Source organism: Bos javanicus, chromosome 19, assembly GCF_032452875.1.
Source record: "Bos javanicus breed banteng chromosome 19, ARS-OSU_banteng_1.0, whole genome shotgun sequence".
Lineage (NCBI taxonomy): Eukaryota > Metazoa > Chordata > Mammalia > Artiodactyla > Bovidae > Bos > Bos javanicus.
The window spans coordinates 45406782-45423302 of NC_083886.1; the positions used below are offsets into that span (position 1 = coordinate 45406782).

The following is a 16521-nucleotide window of genomic DNA, read 5'->3' on the forward strand; positions in this document are numbered from 1 at the left end:
GCTGTAGTCAGCACCTTCAGGCCTGTGGCAAGAAGGCTGCAGAGAGGCTGGGGAGGTCAGGGCAGCCTCAGGCCCCGCTCACAATGACTACTGTGAACCTCAGAGAAGGCCCCTCATGGCCCCACCCACCTTGCCAGCTCCCAACCCTGGGAACCCAGATGTGGGTGCTCAGCCGGGCCGTTGGCGGGGCAATTAAAACACCAAGTGGGTGCCAACACAGTTAATCACACCTGCATTTATAGAGGTGCCTTTCTCTGAGGATCTCCAAGCCCTCGCTGGGCATGATCTCATTGCTTCTCTGGGATCCCCCACCCTGGAATACCACCACGAAGCTGGGGCCAGAGTGGGTGAACAGCAGGGTAAAGGCGGAGCCAGAAACAGGCCAGGCTGCTGCCACACACGTGGGCAGGCAGATGCGTGTCCGCTCTGGTGGAGAATGGGGGCCTTCAGTCAACGTGCTGCACGCAGGAGGCCAGCCTGCAACAAGACCTACTGTGTGCCATGACCTGCCGGGGACCAGAAACCCAACTGAACCCACTCAGGTCCTGCTCTGGAGCCACAGTACATGGGCACACACGAGGCCCTCCAGAGCATGGATGGGGGGCAGCTGGAGCCTCAGGGGTGGGAGATCTGAGCAGGTGTCTCCCAGAGCAGGCGACCTTTGAGGGATGAGTCAGAAGGGACTTCCAAGCGGAGGGAACAGCAGGGAAGGGCGAGGAAATGTGAGGGGAATGATGCCTGACGCAGAGCCAAACCAGGGCACGGGGGTTAGTGGGAGAGGGCAGGAGTCAGCAAACGTTTTAAGCTGGGAAATGAACCATTTCAGACAGATCCTTCCCTATGGGCAGTGGAGCAGAAGAGGGGACACCAGGTAGGAGGCTAGGCTGGTCTGGGTTAAAGGTCTTGAGATGGTAATTGAAAATGTGAGAATGAGGTGGAGTGTGTGTGTGTGTGTGTCTTGAGATGCTAACTGAAAATGTGAGAATGAGGTGGAGAGTGCACGCGCGCGCACGTGTGTGTGTGTGTGTGTGTGTGTGTGGACAGGGACAGCCAGGGAGTGCAGTCAGGGCAGGATGGGGACAGGCCGACCCTGAGGGGCTGAGAGGCCACCCTCCTCCACCCAGGAACTGAGGAGAGTTTCTGGGGCCAGGATTGGCCAGCCTCCCTCCTGCCCTCCCCTTCACTGCTGGGAACTCACAGCAGCTAGTGCTGTTTGACGGCCTCATTCCTCCCCCTAGAGGCTCCTGAAAGCAGAGCACTTTGGGTGAGTGGTTTTGCAGCTTGAGGGTCTCCATGGTCCCCAGAGTTGTGAAGTCAAGCCCTTGGTCCTCCTCAGGCAGGCATGTGAGCCCTTTTAGGAGCTAGGGAAATCAAATAAGAAAACCCTAACCAAGATTCACTGAAGGCATCGTTAGGGACCATGCTGTCCTGCTTGGAAGGTGGGGAGAGGCGCTCTTACTGAATCACTCCATCTCTGGAGTCAGACACACAGGATCCCAGCCTGGCTCCCCCTCACAAGCTGTGACCTTGAGCAAGTAGTTTCACTTTGCTAAGCCTTAAGTGCCTCATCCATGAAACAGACATAAGACCACCCATCTCAGAGGTGTTCAAACTGTGATAATCAGCCTGATCATATAATTTATTGTCAAAACCAAGGTTGCTGTTTACCCGGGGAGAGCCAAGAAATCTGTATGGTGATCTGAGTACAGGTAGATATAAAAACAATCTGAGTATTCTAAAGCTCTGGGCTCATATGTATGGAGTTAGTGTTGTTAATGCAGATGCTGAGCAGAGCTGTTGGAACTCCAGTGTGACCTGCCAGTATTTCCTGGGCTGGGGTCTGGTCTCCAGCCAACATCAGAGAGCCCTGTCCAGTCCATTTCCCTGATTGATTCATTCGCTTTGGACGTGGCCGACTCAAGATACTCCAGAAAGTGGGAGAATGCAGACCTGGGGTTCAGGTGGGGGCCGGCTCCCCAGTCTGAGGGTATCCACAGGGGCCATCCCAACCCGGGGCTGGGGACTGGCCCAACACCTTCTCTGCACCAAGATCATGACTCTGGGCAAACCCTGTTTATCAGAGCAGTGAAGGGCCTATTTATAGTCTCAGCTGCTCCTTTCTCTGGGTCACGGGTGAGGGGGCAGGGTGGCTCCTCAGAGCAAGGGTGGCAGTCAGGCGAGGGAACCAGCCCTGCCCAGCTGCTGCTGCCCAGACTCCTGGATCCCCCGCCCTGGGCCCCCCTGCCATGGCGGAGGAGACCTTCCCCTTCACCTCCTCCACCCTGCGCTCTCTCCGCCTGCAGCGGGAGTGGCTGGAATGGGAGGACCGGCGGCGGGCAGCAGCCCAGCAGTGCCGGAGCCAAAGATGCCCCCCAAGTTCCCAGGCCCGGCTCACTAGGCCACGCCGCTCCTGCCGGGACCCAGCTGTGCACAATGCCCTGTTTTCTGGTGAGCTACAGCAGATCCAAGCCCTGTTCCAAGATGAAGACGCTGCCAACATGATTGTGGAGACTGTGAGCAACCAGCTGGCCTGGTCAGCTGAACAGGGTAAGGAGCACCTGGTGGGGGCAGAAGTGGAGGGGTAGGGAGGAAGGTGGGGGTGGGGATGGGAGAGAGCCTGGGCCCAATCTCCCCTTTCCAGCCCAGAGAATAGACCATCCCCTCCCACTGCCCATTGTAGATCCCTCCTAAACAGAGCTGAGGCATGCTTAGTGGTTTGTATGTCTTTCAGAATTAAAGTTATATTAACATGTTGTTGGAATTACATAGAAATACATGTATGTGTGCCAAGTCTGACTCTTTGCGACTCTATGGACTGTAGCCCGCCAGGCTCCTCTATCCATGGGATTTTCCAGGCAAGAATACTGGAGTGGGTTGCTATTTCCTTCTCCAGGGGATCTTCAAGACTCAGGGATCGAACCCGTGTCTCTTGAGTCTCTTGTATTGGCAGGAGGGTTCTTTACCACTAGCGCCACCTGGGAAGCCCACATAGAAATACAATTATATTCTAATGCAATTTTTTCTTCTGGATATATATCCACACAAATATTTTTTCTCTCATAGAATGAAATTATACACCAGATGCTATTTATAGCCTGATTTTTTTTCATGTAACATGTTTCTGTGGCAATAACCATTAAGTCCATATAGTATTTTAAATAGACGCATAAATTCTATTGTATGGTCGGCCCATGATTTATACAGTGTTAGTCTCTCAGTCATGTCTGACTCTTTGAGACCCCACCAGGCTCCTCTGTGCATGGGATTTTCCAGGCAAGAATACTGGAGTGGGTTGCCATTTCCTTCTCCAGGGGATCTTCCAACCCAAGGATCAAACATGGGTCTTCTGCATTGCAGGTAGATTCTTTACCATCTGAGCCACCCAGGGAAACCCAATAGATTGGTTAGATTAGATTCCTTTTTTTTAAAATCTACTTTAAATAACAATATGACCAACATCTTTGTATCCTTAGGATCTAACTATCTGCCAATAAAAACTAATTAAAAAAAAGATCACTCCATTCTTAAGATTGACAAGGAGAAAAGACCGAAAAAAGACCAGACAAAAAAAGAGGAAAAAAAAACCAACACACACAAAAAAGAAAAACTGATTAACAGGAAATTGCCTCAACCCCCACCTATGGATTTGGGGGTTCAAAATCCTTGAAGAATTTATGCTGTTAGTCACCACTGGCTCCAAGGTCCTTTAGCTGCTAGAGATGTGACCCCACCCAGGGCATCTCGGTCTCATTCTGCAGCATGTCCCCCAACTCCCAAATGGAACTTGGCCTTAATTTCAATCTTAATAAAAAACAAAGCATGTTTTACCCAAGATTTAGGAAACCCAGGGATTCGCTTCCCTACAATGCAGACAACTGACAGTCTGATATTAGGCATCTATGTCCTTCAAACAAGACCTTGGCTATTTCCACAATTTGGATCCAACACCAGTCCTATGATCAACCCCTCCTCCTACCCTTCCTTTCCCCACTCCCACCTCTTATCCCCCACCCTCCACCCTTCCCCACACTTTCACCCCACCCTCCCCACCCCAGGAATATCCTAGGACTTCTTCAGCTTTCCTCTTGGCTACTCCCCAAGTCAGTTCCAGGCCCTCCTGTGCATAACTCCTTCCCCTCCCAAATATTAGAGCGCCTAAGTTAACAAAAAGAGCCAAGGACTCCACCAGTAGCTCAAAGACCCAGAAGTTTCCTCAATAGGATTCACCTCCTTAGCTGCCCTTGTAGTTTTAAAGAGCAATTAAGGGAATTTGCTGGCAGTCTAGTGGTTAGGACTCAGCACTCTTACTGCCAGGGCCCAGGTTCAATCCCTGGTCAGGGAACTAAGATCCCACAAGCTGCTGAGTAGGGCCAAAAAAAAGAGCAATTAAATGTTTCTTTCTATGACACATATGTTTTTCACAGACTGACAAACTGTTCTAAAAGGCTGTTCCAGATTACACTCTTAATTGGGGGCTTGAGGGAGCCCCTCTCCACAGGTACAGATAGGCACAGGGTTTGTGCTCAGCCCAACATGCAGAGTTGTACACGACAGCATGCCCTGCCCCCTGGCCTCATACACACCCAGCTAAAACTGCCTGCTCTCTCCAGGGTTCTGGGTGCTGACCCCCAAGGCCAAGCACACTGCACCTCTCACCATCGTTGCTGCCCGAGGCTACACCAACTGTGCCCGCTACCTGATCCGGCAGGGAGCTGAGCTGGATGCTCGGGTTGGGGGCCGGGCAGCCTTGCACGAGGCCTGTGCCCGGGCCCAGTTCGACTGTGTGCAGTTGCTGGTGACCTTCGGCGCCAAGGTCAACGTGTTGTCCGAGGAAGGCACAACCCCCTTGCACCTCTGCACAGTCCCCGAGTCCTTACAGTAGGTGTCCAGGGGTTGAGATGGTTTGGGGAGGCGGAGTGTGTACATGTGTGCATGTGTGTGTGTGTCTCCAGCTCACATAACAGAAAACATCTCCTTGTAGCAGCTTGGGAGACAGGTCACATTCTCTGAGGATAAAACTGAGACTCAGAAAGGTTTAGTGACCTCTCCAAAGTCACATCAGCTAAGCCCACGAAGCAGAAGCCTTGTTGTTTTGGGGGAAAACTCTTTTCAACTGCAGTTTCCTATTGCCTGGGAACCCTTTGCAGCCACATTCCTAGTTGTTTAGAGGTAGGCATCAAGAAAGATCTGACCTAGTGTTTTCCCATCTTAATATGAGGTACACCTACTCTTCCCACCTTTTTAAGGTCAACAGGTTCTTGGACCCTCTACATGATGGTATTTGCACTTTTACAAGTCAGGCCCAGAGATAGAGCTGGCGAGGGTAAGGAATCAAGGGCTCCTGGAAGACACTCTACAGCCCCAGTGCTGGGGCCCTCTCCCCACGTAGATCTAGATCAGTGATGGACCCAGAAATGATCCAAAATTTCCAGTCCTTTCTTGAGTTTTATGGGCATGTGGTGTACTTTCTAGCAGACTTGATCCTTTTTTTCCCCCAATTTTTTATTTTATTTATTTCTGGCTGTACTGGGTCTCCCTTGCTGCCTAACAGCTTTCTCTAGTTGTGGTGAGTAGGGGCTACTCGTTGCAGCACTTGGGCTTCTCATTGGGGTGGCTTCTCTTGTTGAAGAGCACAGGCTCTAGGCGTGCAGGCTTCAGTAGCTGCAGCACGTGGGCTCAGTAGTTGTGGCACACAGGCTTAGTTGCTCCATGGCATGTAGAATCTTCCTGGAACAGGAATCAAACCCATGTCCCCTGCATTGGCAGGTAAATTCCAACCACCGGACCACCAGGGAAGTCCAGACTTAATCCTTTTAAGTGAAATGAGAATGGAACCTGACTGAGCGAGCTTCTTGGAGTTATTTAAATTTAGTATATACATAGAAACAAAAATTAGTCTATGATTAGAATTTACCAAGAAAATAAATTATGTAGTTTGTGGCTGGCTAGATGCTGCTCAACTCTTTGTCCCTGAGCATGCACTGAAGGGAGCTGGAACGCTGTTTTGGGGAATGACCCTTGGTCATCAGGGTTTCACTGGAGTCTGATGGATCTGCTCCTGAGTTTCCAGTGGCTCCTGTTCTGGCTTTTTAAATTACTGTTAGTTTAGTGTGATCATTAATTTAGTTTGCAAGAATGTTTGGTTTACCCTGTGGTGGTTTAACGATGCGAATTTGCCTCAACAGTGTTTGACCTATAATTTTTCCAGGAACTAGAAGACTGAACCAGTGTTCCCTAAAGCTGTGCTCCCTATAGACTGTGCTCCCTAAAATCTGGTTTGGGTTTGGTTGTTTTCTCTAGAGGGAGTGGAGTAAGGGGGACACCCAAGTGCCTTTCCTTTGCTGGAGTGGGTGTGGTTGGCCAAGAAGGGTGGTCTTTATATTTGGGAAGCCCTTCATGTTTGGAGGCAGGAAGAAAGACTTTGGATTTTTTTTTTTTACTTTAACTAATTAGGACTTCTATTTCTATTTTCTTTTGTGGTGGGGGGGAAGGGTTACACTCAATTTTCTATGCTTCATTGTGTACAGATTAATGGGTTTTCAAGACTTTTTTTGAAAAGTGGCTATCAAAAGGTTAGGAGAGACCACTCACAAGTGATTCAGAGCCAGGCCTTGGGGTCCCAATCTGATGGGGGAGTCAGGTTAGATTCTGGGAGGCACAGTCTCAGGCAATGAGTATTAATTACCTTGCAGTCACTAACTTGCTGTGTGTCCTGAGCTGCACCACAACCTTTCTGGGCTGAAAACCGAAATGTTCCAGGTGGCTTGGATGGGCCCTCCTCCTCTTCTGTCTAGTCACGGGGCCTCCATGAGTCTGGCGGTGGTCAACAGGCTCACCTGAGCCAAGAGGGGTGGGAAGAAGGGGTCACGGATGACAGGATTTGCCTCGGGGGCCTTGTACCTTGTCCCCAGGTGCGCCAAGCTGCTGCTGGAGGCCGGAGCGACTGTGAACTTGGCCGCGCGAGACAGCGAGGTGACGCCCCTGCACGTGGCCGCGGCACGCGGCCTGGAGGGGCATGTGGCTCTCTACCTGGAGCATGGCGCCGATGTGAACCTGCGCACAAGCCAGGGCGAGACGGCCCTGAACGCGGCGTGCGCTGGGGCCGAGGGGCCGAGCAGCAGCCGTCGCCACCAGGCCGCCGCGCGCCGGCTTCTGGAGGCTGGGGCCGATGCCCGGGCGGCCGGACGCAAGCGCCACACGCCGCTGCACAACGCCTGTGCCAACGGCTGCGGGGGTCTGGCCGAGCTGCTGCTGCGCCACGGGGCCTGTGCGGCGGTCCCCAACGGAGCGGGCCAGACGCCCATGGACTGCGCACTGCAGGCTGTCCAGGACGCCCCCAACTGGGAGCCCGAGGTCCTCTTTGCCGCGCTGCTGGACTATGGGGCCCAGCCTGTACGCCCAGAGGTGAGAGGCTCCTGGCGGGCAGGGGTGCCTGGAACTGGAATTGCCCAGCTACCGGGGAAGAGAAGCCAAAAGATAGAGCCCATCGTCTATGCCAGAGGTCGGTCCCCATCTAGGGAAGGACCAGCGAGAGTTAGGGAGGAGAGTGTCCAACAGAGAAAAAAGCCCCCAAGGAAATTGGAACACACTTGAAATGTGGGATAAACTGAGGCTAGAGAAGGATTAGGAGGGACTCAGATCTTGGCATCTCAAATTGGGATATAACTATAGTGGCCCAGGCTGGTTGGTAGAAGCATGGTGCCCTTAAGAATCTCTTCTGGTTTCTAGATGCTGAGACACTGTGCCAACTTCCCTCGGGCCCTAGAAGTCCTGCTTAATGCCTACCCTTGTGTCCCATCCTGTGATACCTGGGTGGAGGCCGTGCTTCCTGAGTTGTGGCAGGTATGTCCACCCCACCAGCACAGCTCCTTCCTGGGCTCTGAGGGAGGTAGAGAGGAAGGGTGAACCCTAGGCCTATACCCCCAGGATGGGCTTCCTGGAAGCAGGAGCAAGGGGAACCCTGGGCTGGAGGAGGATGGGCAGAGTGAAACCTCTGGGTACCCTGCCCCCGGCAGCTTAGAACAACCTTTAATTACACACACCTCTCTAGCCTCTCTCTTACCTGCATCAGTATAGACATTTATCAGGCATCTCTGACTCAGTAGACAGCACTGTTGGAGTTGGGGGAGGTGGGTGTAGACATGGCTGAGACCCTGCCCTGCAGTGTGGTCTCAGCTCCCATGACCCCTGCAGGGCCTTTGGTTCTGAATCTGAGTCCTGTGAGATATGCTACATGCCCAGGTGGATCCATGTTGTAGAATCTCAGGGCCCCACCACTAGGTTGCCCCCAGAGGGAAGGGTGTTGGGCCATCTGACCCTGTTCCACTCCTGGCCTAGGAGCACGAAGCCTTCTATAGCTCGGTCCTGAGCATGGTGAACCAGCCAAGACGGCTGCAGCACCTGGCCCGGCTGGCTATGCGTGCTCAGCTGGGTAGCCGTTGCCGAGAGGCTGCCTCCTGCCTCCCACTGCCCCCGCTCCTCAAGGACTACTTGTTGCTGCGTGTGGAGGGGCGTATCCAGTGAGCCCCATGCCCAGCCACTCCCAGAGCTTGTCCTTCCCCCTCCATCAGTAATCCCTCCCAACCCTGGAGGACTAGTCTCTGACCTTCTTGTCCACACTGTTGTCCACATGTCCTTCGGGGCCAGCTCATCCATTTATTGGCTTCTTGAGCCACCTGCTGACCTCCAACCCGACCTGAACTTCAGCTCCTCTCTCTAATGGGAAGGTCTGCAGATTCAACCTTTGCCCGCATCCTCCTCCTTTGCCTAAATGGATGATGGCCCCTCCATCTAGGCAGACCCCAAGCCAGGAGGAAGTGATCTTGTCATCCCGTCTCCCCTGCTCCTCATGTACCCATTCAGCCTCCTAAAGAGGGACAGACTCTGCCTCTAGCTGTACTGCCAATGCCCGATCTACCTTTGTCACCCTGAGGGAGGACCTCACTGACAGGTCTTGAAATCCCCATGCCCTGCAAGGATGCTGGAATGACCTTTGGGAATCAGAGCTCCGATCATGACCTTCAGTGGCTCTACACTACCTTCAGGCTAATATCAAAACTCAACAAGGCAGAATAAGTATTTAGTCCCTGCCTCCGCCAAGCTCTCTGGCCTCCTGATATTGCTTTCCCCTTCTAAGGCCCCTGTAACCCAGCCTTAGCAAATGAGTTGATTGCCAGATATGAGCTTCTCCCCTTAGCTTCCACGCACCTACTTGTGCTGTTCCCTCTGCTTGGTCTACCCTTCCCACATCTTTTTTTGCCTTGGTTGAAGCTGATATGATCCTCAAGACTCAGCCCAATAGCCCTCTCTCTGCAGAGCCTATTTCAACTCCGGTAGGTAGCCTTCCTTGGTATTGTACTTATTTATTTAGGAACCTATATCTGCCTCAATGACACTGAGACCGGACTATATTCCTTAAACAGGCCTTTCAGGAAATGGCTGTTGAGGGAGAAAGAAATGCATGATGTCCATGACCCATTTATGGTTGTGTTCCCCACCCCCCAGTGATGCACAGTGTCTTAAACTATGGTCTTGTGGTCTTTGAGGATCCATGACAGGAGAACCAGCCATCAGCTTTCCCCTACTCTCTCTCACTTCCTGCTCTGGTCCCAGAGGCAAAATTACCACTATTCATCCTTAAGAGGAAGCTTTTTAAGCTAAGCCAGTTTTTATGAATGCAAATAAATGATTTGTGCACAGACCAAAGCGTGGCTGTTGTTAGGTTGAAATATGCCTGAGATACCCATCGCTCCGTGTTTATTCCCCATCCTTTGTACTCTTCTGTATCCCCAAGTTTTCTGCACAGATCAGTTGTTACTCTTGTGATAGGAAAAAGGGTGTAAGAACAACACAGGAGGACTTCCCTGGTGGTCCAATGGTTAAGATTCCACCAGCCAATGCAGGGAACAAGGGTTTGATCCCTGGTCAGGGAAGATCCCATGTGCCTAGGGACAACTAAGCCCATGTGCCACAACTACTGAGCCCACGCACCAAGAGCCCATGCTCTGCAACAATAGAAGCCACCTCAATGAGAAGCCCACACACTGCAGCTAGAGAGTAGCCTCCGCTTGCCGCAACTAGAAAAAGCCCGTGTGCAGCAACGAAGACCCAGCACAACCAAAAGGAATTAATTACTTAATTTTAAAATTGTGTGTGTGTGTGTGTGTTTTTAAAGTACAACAAGAGGAACCTTTCCAGACCCTGAACTTTCAGTACCCACTGGGGGAGGTAGCTGTCAGCAGCCTGTTCTCCTGTCCCTTTGCTGAAGTGAGGGACTCTGGGCTCTCTACTCTCACTGCCATGTGGAGTCACATGGTAGAGACAGATCAGGAGTCCTGGGTCAGCCTTTTTGCAGCTGCTGCCCATCCTCCCCTCCTCTGCAGAGAGTCGCATCTGTAGGTATTTCCTTTCAATAACTAGAAGATAGTCTTTGACCTCGTTATACAGAGTAGCAACCTCTCCTTTCTGGATGAAATTTTTGCTTTAATTTCACATATCCAAAAGGCCAAGTGAAGAGACAGAAGTACCCTCTAGTCCTGGGGCCAAGCCAGGAGCCTCACTCTCAGGGGAGAATACTAAGCTGTCTCCCCCTTTAGAGCAGGCAGACCCCAGTGAGCGTGGCTTTTTCTGGTATTCTTACAATGACAAGATACCCAATTTAAAAAGTCCCAAAGACGCATGTGATTATGTATCTGATTTTGGGATGAGATTTTTCTATGTAAAAGCATAGAAGAAAAAAGACTCATCTGGATACAGACTTATCTGGATACAGAAAAAAATTTAAATTTGGTTATAAAAGCCCTGAATCATAAACACAAATAAAAGGCAAAATGTTGACAAAAGTATCTGCCACTAAAAGATTTCCTTTTCTTGATGTCTGAGGGCAGGAATGACATCTCTTTTATTTACCATTGCTGACTTGGTGCTTGTACAGTGTCTTGCAGAGAGTGGACACGCAAATATCTGTCAAAGTAATGAATGGTCATGCTCAACCTCACCAGTAATTAAGGAAATGCAAATTAAAACAATAATAAGATACAATTCTCTTACTAGATTGAGGGACTGGTTTTTTCTGGTTGTGCCACACAGATTGCAGGATCTTAGTTCCCTGACCAGGGATTGAATCGGGCCACTGTGGTGAAAGCACAGAGTCCTAACCACTGGACCACGAGGGAATTCCTTCAGGGGGTACATTTTAAAGACTAATACTCAGTACCTGTGATGATTTGGAGACACAAGTTCTTGCTCATACTAGGGGGTCAGAAAGGAAACTGCCTCTTTGATGGGCAATTAAGCAATGCCCTTCAATTGCTCCCCAGTTACACCAAAGGCTGGTACACACGGCAGTATTCATCCCAGCCTTGCTTGCAACAACTCAACATGTGGGAAATGGTAAACAAATCCACACTGTGGAATATAATTCAGTCCTTACAAAGGGTATACCCGCAGCAGGAGAGATCTGGGCATAGAGTCCAAGTGACGAGCACATGTACTGCCTTGGGAAAGATTACCAAGACTATTACCAAGGTTGAAATATAACATGTACAGCAAGCAAAACCAAACCTCATGATTGAAGCTGAATAGAAAAAGTCCTGAAAGGCAGGTGCCCAAGAATTTCCTCTGAGGAGAGAGGAACTGTGCCAGTGGGGCTTTTTATGGTCTGCACTGAATTTTTGACAAAGGGGTGTACCCATGGATTCTTGGGAAATTTAAAGAAAAATTGAAGGGAAGAGAAGGCAAAAGGCCTAAATTGTTAATTTACAAGGTGGTTGATGAAACATGACAAATGTGCTAGCTCACTAGCGATCCAGTGAATGTAAATTAAAGGAGCAGACACCCCTCTGCCTAGCAAATGGGCAAACATGAAACAACTTATCTAGTGGTTAGGGAAGGAGTACTTTCTGATTTTTTTATAAAATGGATTTATTATAAATGTATTCAGTTAAGGCAACATCCAAGATTCACAGATACATTCATCACTCCGTAGCCATCATAATTTGACATAAAGGTATAAAAATACCCAAGTTCAATATTTTAGGGAAAATAAACAGATAAGGATCTAAGACCCATTGAAATGTTAATTTTAAATGATTATTACATATAAGAGGCCAGCTTTAGACAGTGATGTAGTCCCAACTAAGTCTTCATTCTTTCCTTTCTTTTCCCCTCATAATTCCTCCACCATCAAAAACCTAACCCCAGGGCTTTCCTGGTGGTACAGTGATTTAAGAATCTGTCTGCCAATGCAGGGTATATAGGTTCGGTGCCTGCTGTAGGAAGATCCCACATGCCACAGAACAACTAAGCCCAGGCACCACAATCACTGAATCTGGGCTCTAAACCCCACGAGCTGCACACTAGAGCCTGTGCTCTGAAACAAGAGAAGCTACCATAATAACAAGCCCACGTACGGTAATGAAGAGTAGTCCCCGCTCACTGCAAATAGAGAAAGCCTGCATGCAGCAACAAAGCTCCACCACAGCCAAATTATATATATGTATGTGTATATACATATATGTATAATAAATCTTGAAAAACCCTAATCCCAAAAGTCCCTCTTTCAAAAGGTGGCCCTAGTGGTAAAGAACCCGTCTCCCAATGCAGAAGACGCAAGATGCAAGATGCGGGTTTGATCCCTGGGTCAGGAAGATCCCCTGGAGGAGGCCATGGCAACCTATTCCATATTCTTGCCTGGAGAATCCCATGCACAGAGGAGTCTGCGGGCTACCATTCATAGGATTGCAAAGAGTCAGAGTGACTTAGCATAGCAGGACTCAGAACACCCTTAACTGCATCCTGTCCTTTGCTGTACACATTCACAAAATGCATCCCTAGCTCTTCCCCCATCTTCTCTGAATTGCATCTATCATTCGCTTAATAAATTTTTATCAAGTATTTGCTGCATGCAGGCACTGGATAGACTTTGGGAATACTGGAATAAAAACAAAACTTAGTTCCTGCCTTCACAGAATTTGGTAAGACAGAAAAATGAAAAATGACATGTAGCGTGGGGAATGTGGGGAATGCTATATAACACAGGGTGTATATCCCTAATCCTGAATAAATGGATCAGGAATCCGGGGCTGTAGGCAAGACAGATTTCCCACATCCTCTGCAGGGCAAGCCCTAGTTGCTGGCTCAGCCCTTCCTGGCTTCAGAGGCCACTGCTCAGTCATTGATTCCCTTCTCAGATTGCATTTATCTTCACTTCTCCCCTTCTCCTCTGTTCTTTCGTCATGGCTTATAAACATCTTTAGGATTCTCCTATTTCTCTAAACCTCCCCCATCTATTCCCTGTTCCTCTCTAGCCTCTACACTGTTTGAGGGGACAAGAACATTATTAGGGCTCTCCTGACACAACTGAAGCGACTTAGCAGCAGCAGCAGCACACTGTTGATGGGCATGAAAATAGGTACAACCTTCTGGAGAACAACGCAGCACCGTATAGCAAAAATCTTAAAAATGTGAACATCCTTTGACCCAGCAATTCTATTTCCAGGAATAAATTCCTATTTCCAGGAATTTATCCTAGGGGAAAAAAAAATCATGGATGTATACAAATAACCGTCATCAAAGATGTTTATCAAAGTGCAGTTTAAAAACAAAGTAGTGGGCTTTCCTGATGGCTCAGATGGTAAAGAATCGACCTGCAATGCAGGAAACCAGGGTTGGATCCCTGGTTTGGGAAGATCCTCTCAAGAAGGGAATGGCTACCCACTCCAGTATTCTTGCCTGCTGCAACGACTGAAGCCCACGTGCCCTAGAGCCAGTGCCCCACAACAAGAAAAGCGACTGCAATGAGAAGCCCGAGCACTACAAAGAATAGCCCCTGCTTACCCCAACTAAAGAAAAGCCTGCACAGCAAAAAAGACCCAGCCCAAACAAAAATAAAACAACAACAAAGTAGTAAACGTCCCTGGCGGTCCAGTGGTTGAGACACTGCTTTTCCAACGCTAGGAGTGTGGGTTCTATCCCTGAGCTAAGATCCTACATGCTATGCCGCATGGCCAAACAAAAACAAAAAGCAGCCAAATACTGAAAACAATCTGAATGTCTGTCCAAATGAGACAATGAATTTAAAAATTACAGTGCAGCATGGAAAGTAATACTGTTGAATATCTATTTAAACTATTCTCTGATGCTCTAAAAATATTCATTGACAAGTGTGGAATGCTTCCTTAAATTAATACTTTATTGGAATATAGTTGATGTAACAATGTTGTGTTAGTTTCTGCTGTATAGAAAAGTGAATCAGTTATGGATAACATATATCCAGTCTTTTTTAGATTCTATTCCCATATAGGTTATTACAGAGTATTGAATAGAGTTCCCTGTACTATTCAATAAGTTCTTACTATCTATTTATATATAGTAGTGCATATATGTCAATCCCAACCTGCCAATTTATCCCTTCCCCTTCCCCTTTCTGGTAACTACAAGTTTGTTTTTCCATCTGTGACTGAACTTCTGTTTTGGAAATAAGTTCATTTGTACCATTTCTTTAGATTCCACATATAAGCAATATCATATGATATTTGTTTTTCTGTCTGTGAAATGCTTTATGGTAATACAATATATATAAGTCGCTTCAGTCGTGTCTAACTCTTTGCGACCCTGTGCACCGTAGCCCACCAGTTCTCCTCTGTCCATGGGATTCTCCAGGCATGAATACTGAAGTGGGTTGCCATGACCTTCTTCAGGAGATCTTCCCGACCCAGGGATCAAACCCATGTCTCTCATGTCTCCTGCATTGGCAGATGGGTTCTTTACCACTAGTGCCACCTGGGAAGGCCACATAGAAACAAAGTCATATTCTAATGCAACTTTTTTCTCTGGATATATAGCCGCACACCTATTTTTTCTTTCATAGGATGAAATTATACTCCAGATGCTATTTATGGTAATAGCTAAAGAATAGGAAACCAAATATTGACAATAACATCATATAATATATATATATCGTTTTCTATCTTGAAAGTCGCTCAGTTCAGTTCAGTTCAGTCGCTCAGTCGTGTCCGACTCTTTGCAACCCCATGAATCGCAGCACGCCAGGCCTCCCTGCCCATCACCAACTCCCGGAGTTCACTCAGACTCACGTCCATCGAGTCAGTGATGCCATCCAGCCATCTCATCCTCTGTCACCCCCTTCTCCTCCTGCCCCCAATCCCTCCCAGCATCAGGGTCTTTTCCAATGAGTCAACTCCTCGCATGAGGTGGCCAAAGTACTGGAGTTTCAGCTTTAGCATCATTCCTTCCAAAGAAATCCCAGGGCTGATCTCTTTCAGAATGGACTGGTTGGATCTCCTTGCAGTCCAAGGGACTCTCAAGAGTCTTCTCCAACACCACAGTTCAAAAGTCGCTCAGTGGTGTCCAACTCTGTGACACCAGTATTCTCCAGGCCAGAATACTGAAGTGAGTAGCCTTTCCCTTCTCCAGGGGATCTTCCCAACCCAGGAATCAAACCCAGGTCTCCTGCATTGCAGGCAGATTCTTTACCAACTGAGCTATCAAAGAAGCCCTATATATATATTTAGCAAGGAGTGAGTGAGATGGATGATTTTAGCTATACCACTAACTGTATAATTTGGACAGTTATTTGATCTTTCTGAGCCTCGGTTTCCAAATCTGTAAAGTGGATACAATATGATATACTTGATAGGGCTCCTGAGATAATGTATATGAAGTGCTTAGTACAGAGCCTGGCACATAATAAACTCTCAAAACATTAAGTGGTTCAACTCAGTGCTTTTTCATTCCCTCAAATATTTATTGAGAGCCCTTGAACCTGCTATCCTATTTGGAACTTCACTTGGTAAATCTCAGTACTCAGTCTTCAAAATTTTCTTTTTGGCAATGGCATACTGCCTGTGGGATCTTAGTTCCCCAACCAGGGATCGAACCTGGGCCACAGCACTGAAAGCACTGAGTTATGGAGAAATTAAAACAGTACCTCACAATCATAATATTGATCAAAGGAAGTCAGACAGGAGTTTCCCTGGTGGCTCAGTGGTAAATAATTTGCCTGCCAGTGCAGGAAACACAAGTCAGATACCTGATCCAGGAAGATCCCACCTGCCATACAGCAACTAAACCCATGGCCACAACTACTGAGCCTGTGCTCTACAGCCCAGGAGTCACATCTACTTAAGTCCGACCACCCTAAAGCCCATGCTCTGCAAGAAGAGAAGGCACTGCTATAAGAAGCTGGTACAACTCAACTGTCAGGTAGCCCCCGCTCGCCACAACTAGACAGTAGCCCATGCAGCAGCTAAGACCCAGCACAGCCAAAAAGAAAGAAAGAAAAAAACCCTCAGACAAAATAAGTGCAAAGAGGGACTAAAACTAATACTCGTACATCAATGTTCACAGAAACATTATTTATAATACCCCAAAGGTGGAAACAACACAAATGTCCACTGATAGATGATTGGATTAAAAAATGTGATATATACATACAATGGAATATTGCTCAGCCTTAAAAAGGAATGAAATTTTGATATGTTCAGTCGCTCAGTCGTGTCC

General features: G+C 48.4%; 1 protein-coding gene across 1 annotated transcript; it reads left to right on the forward strand.

Annotated features, from left to right (window-relative positions):
* Nucleotides 1-16: 16 nt before the first annotated feature.
* On the forward strand, nt 17-14926 carry ASB16 (ankyrin repeat and SOCS box containing 16). The gene is made up of 5 exons (XM_061392038.1): nt 17-2547; nt 4611-4878; nt 6912-7404; nt 7729-7842; nt 8338-14926. Exons 1-5 carry the CDS (start codon nt 2247-2249, stop codon nt 8521-8523), a joined length of 1362 nt encoding a protein of 453 aa, XP_061248022.1. The 5' UTR covers nt 17-2246; the 3' UTR covers nt 8524-14926.
* Nucleotides 14927-16521: the final 1595 nt, after the last annotated feature.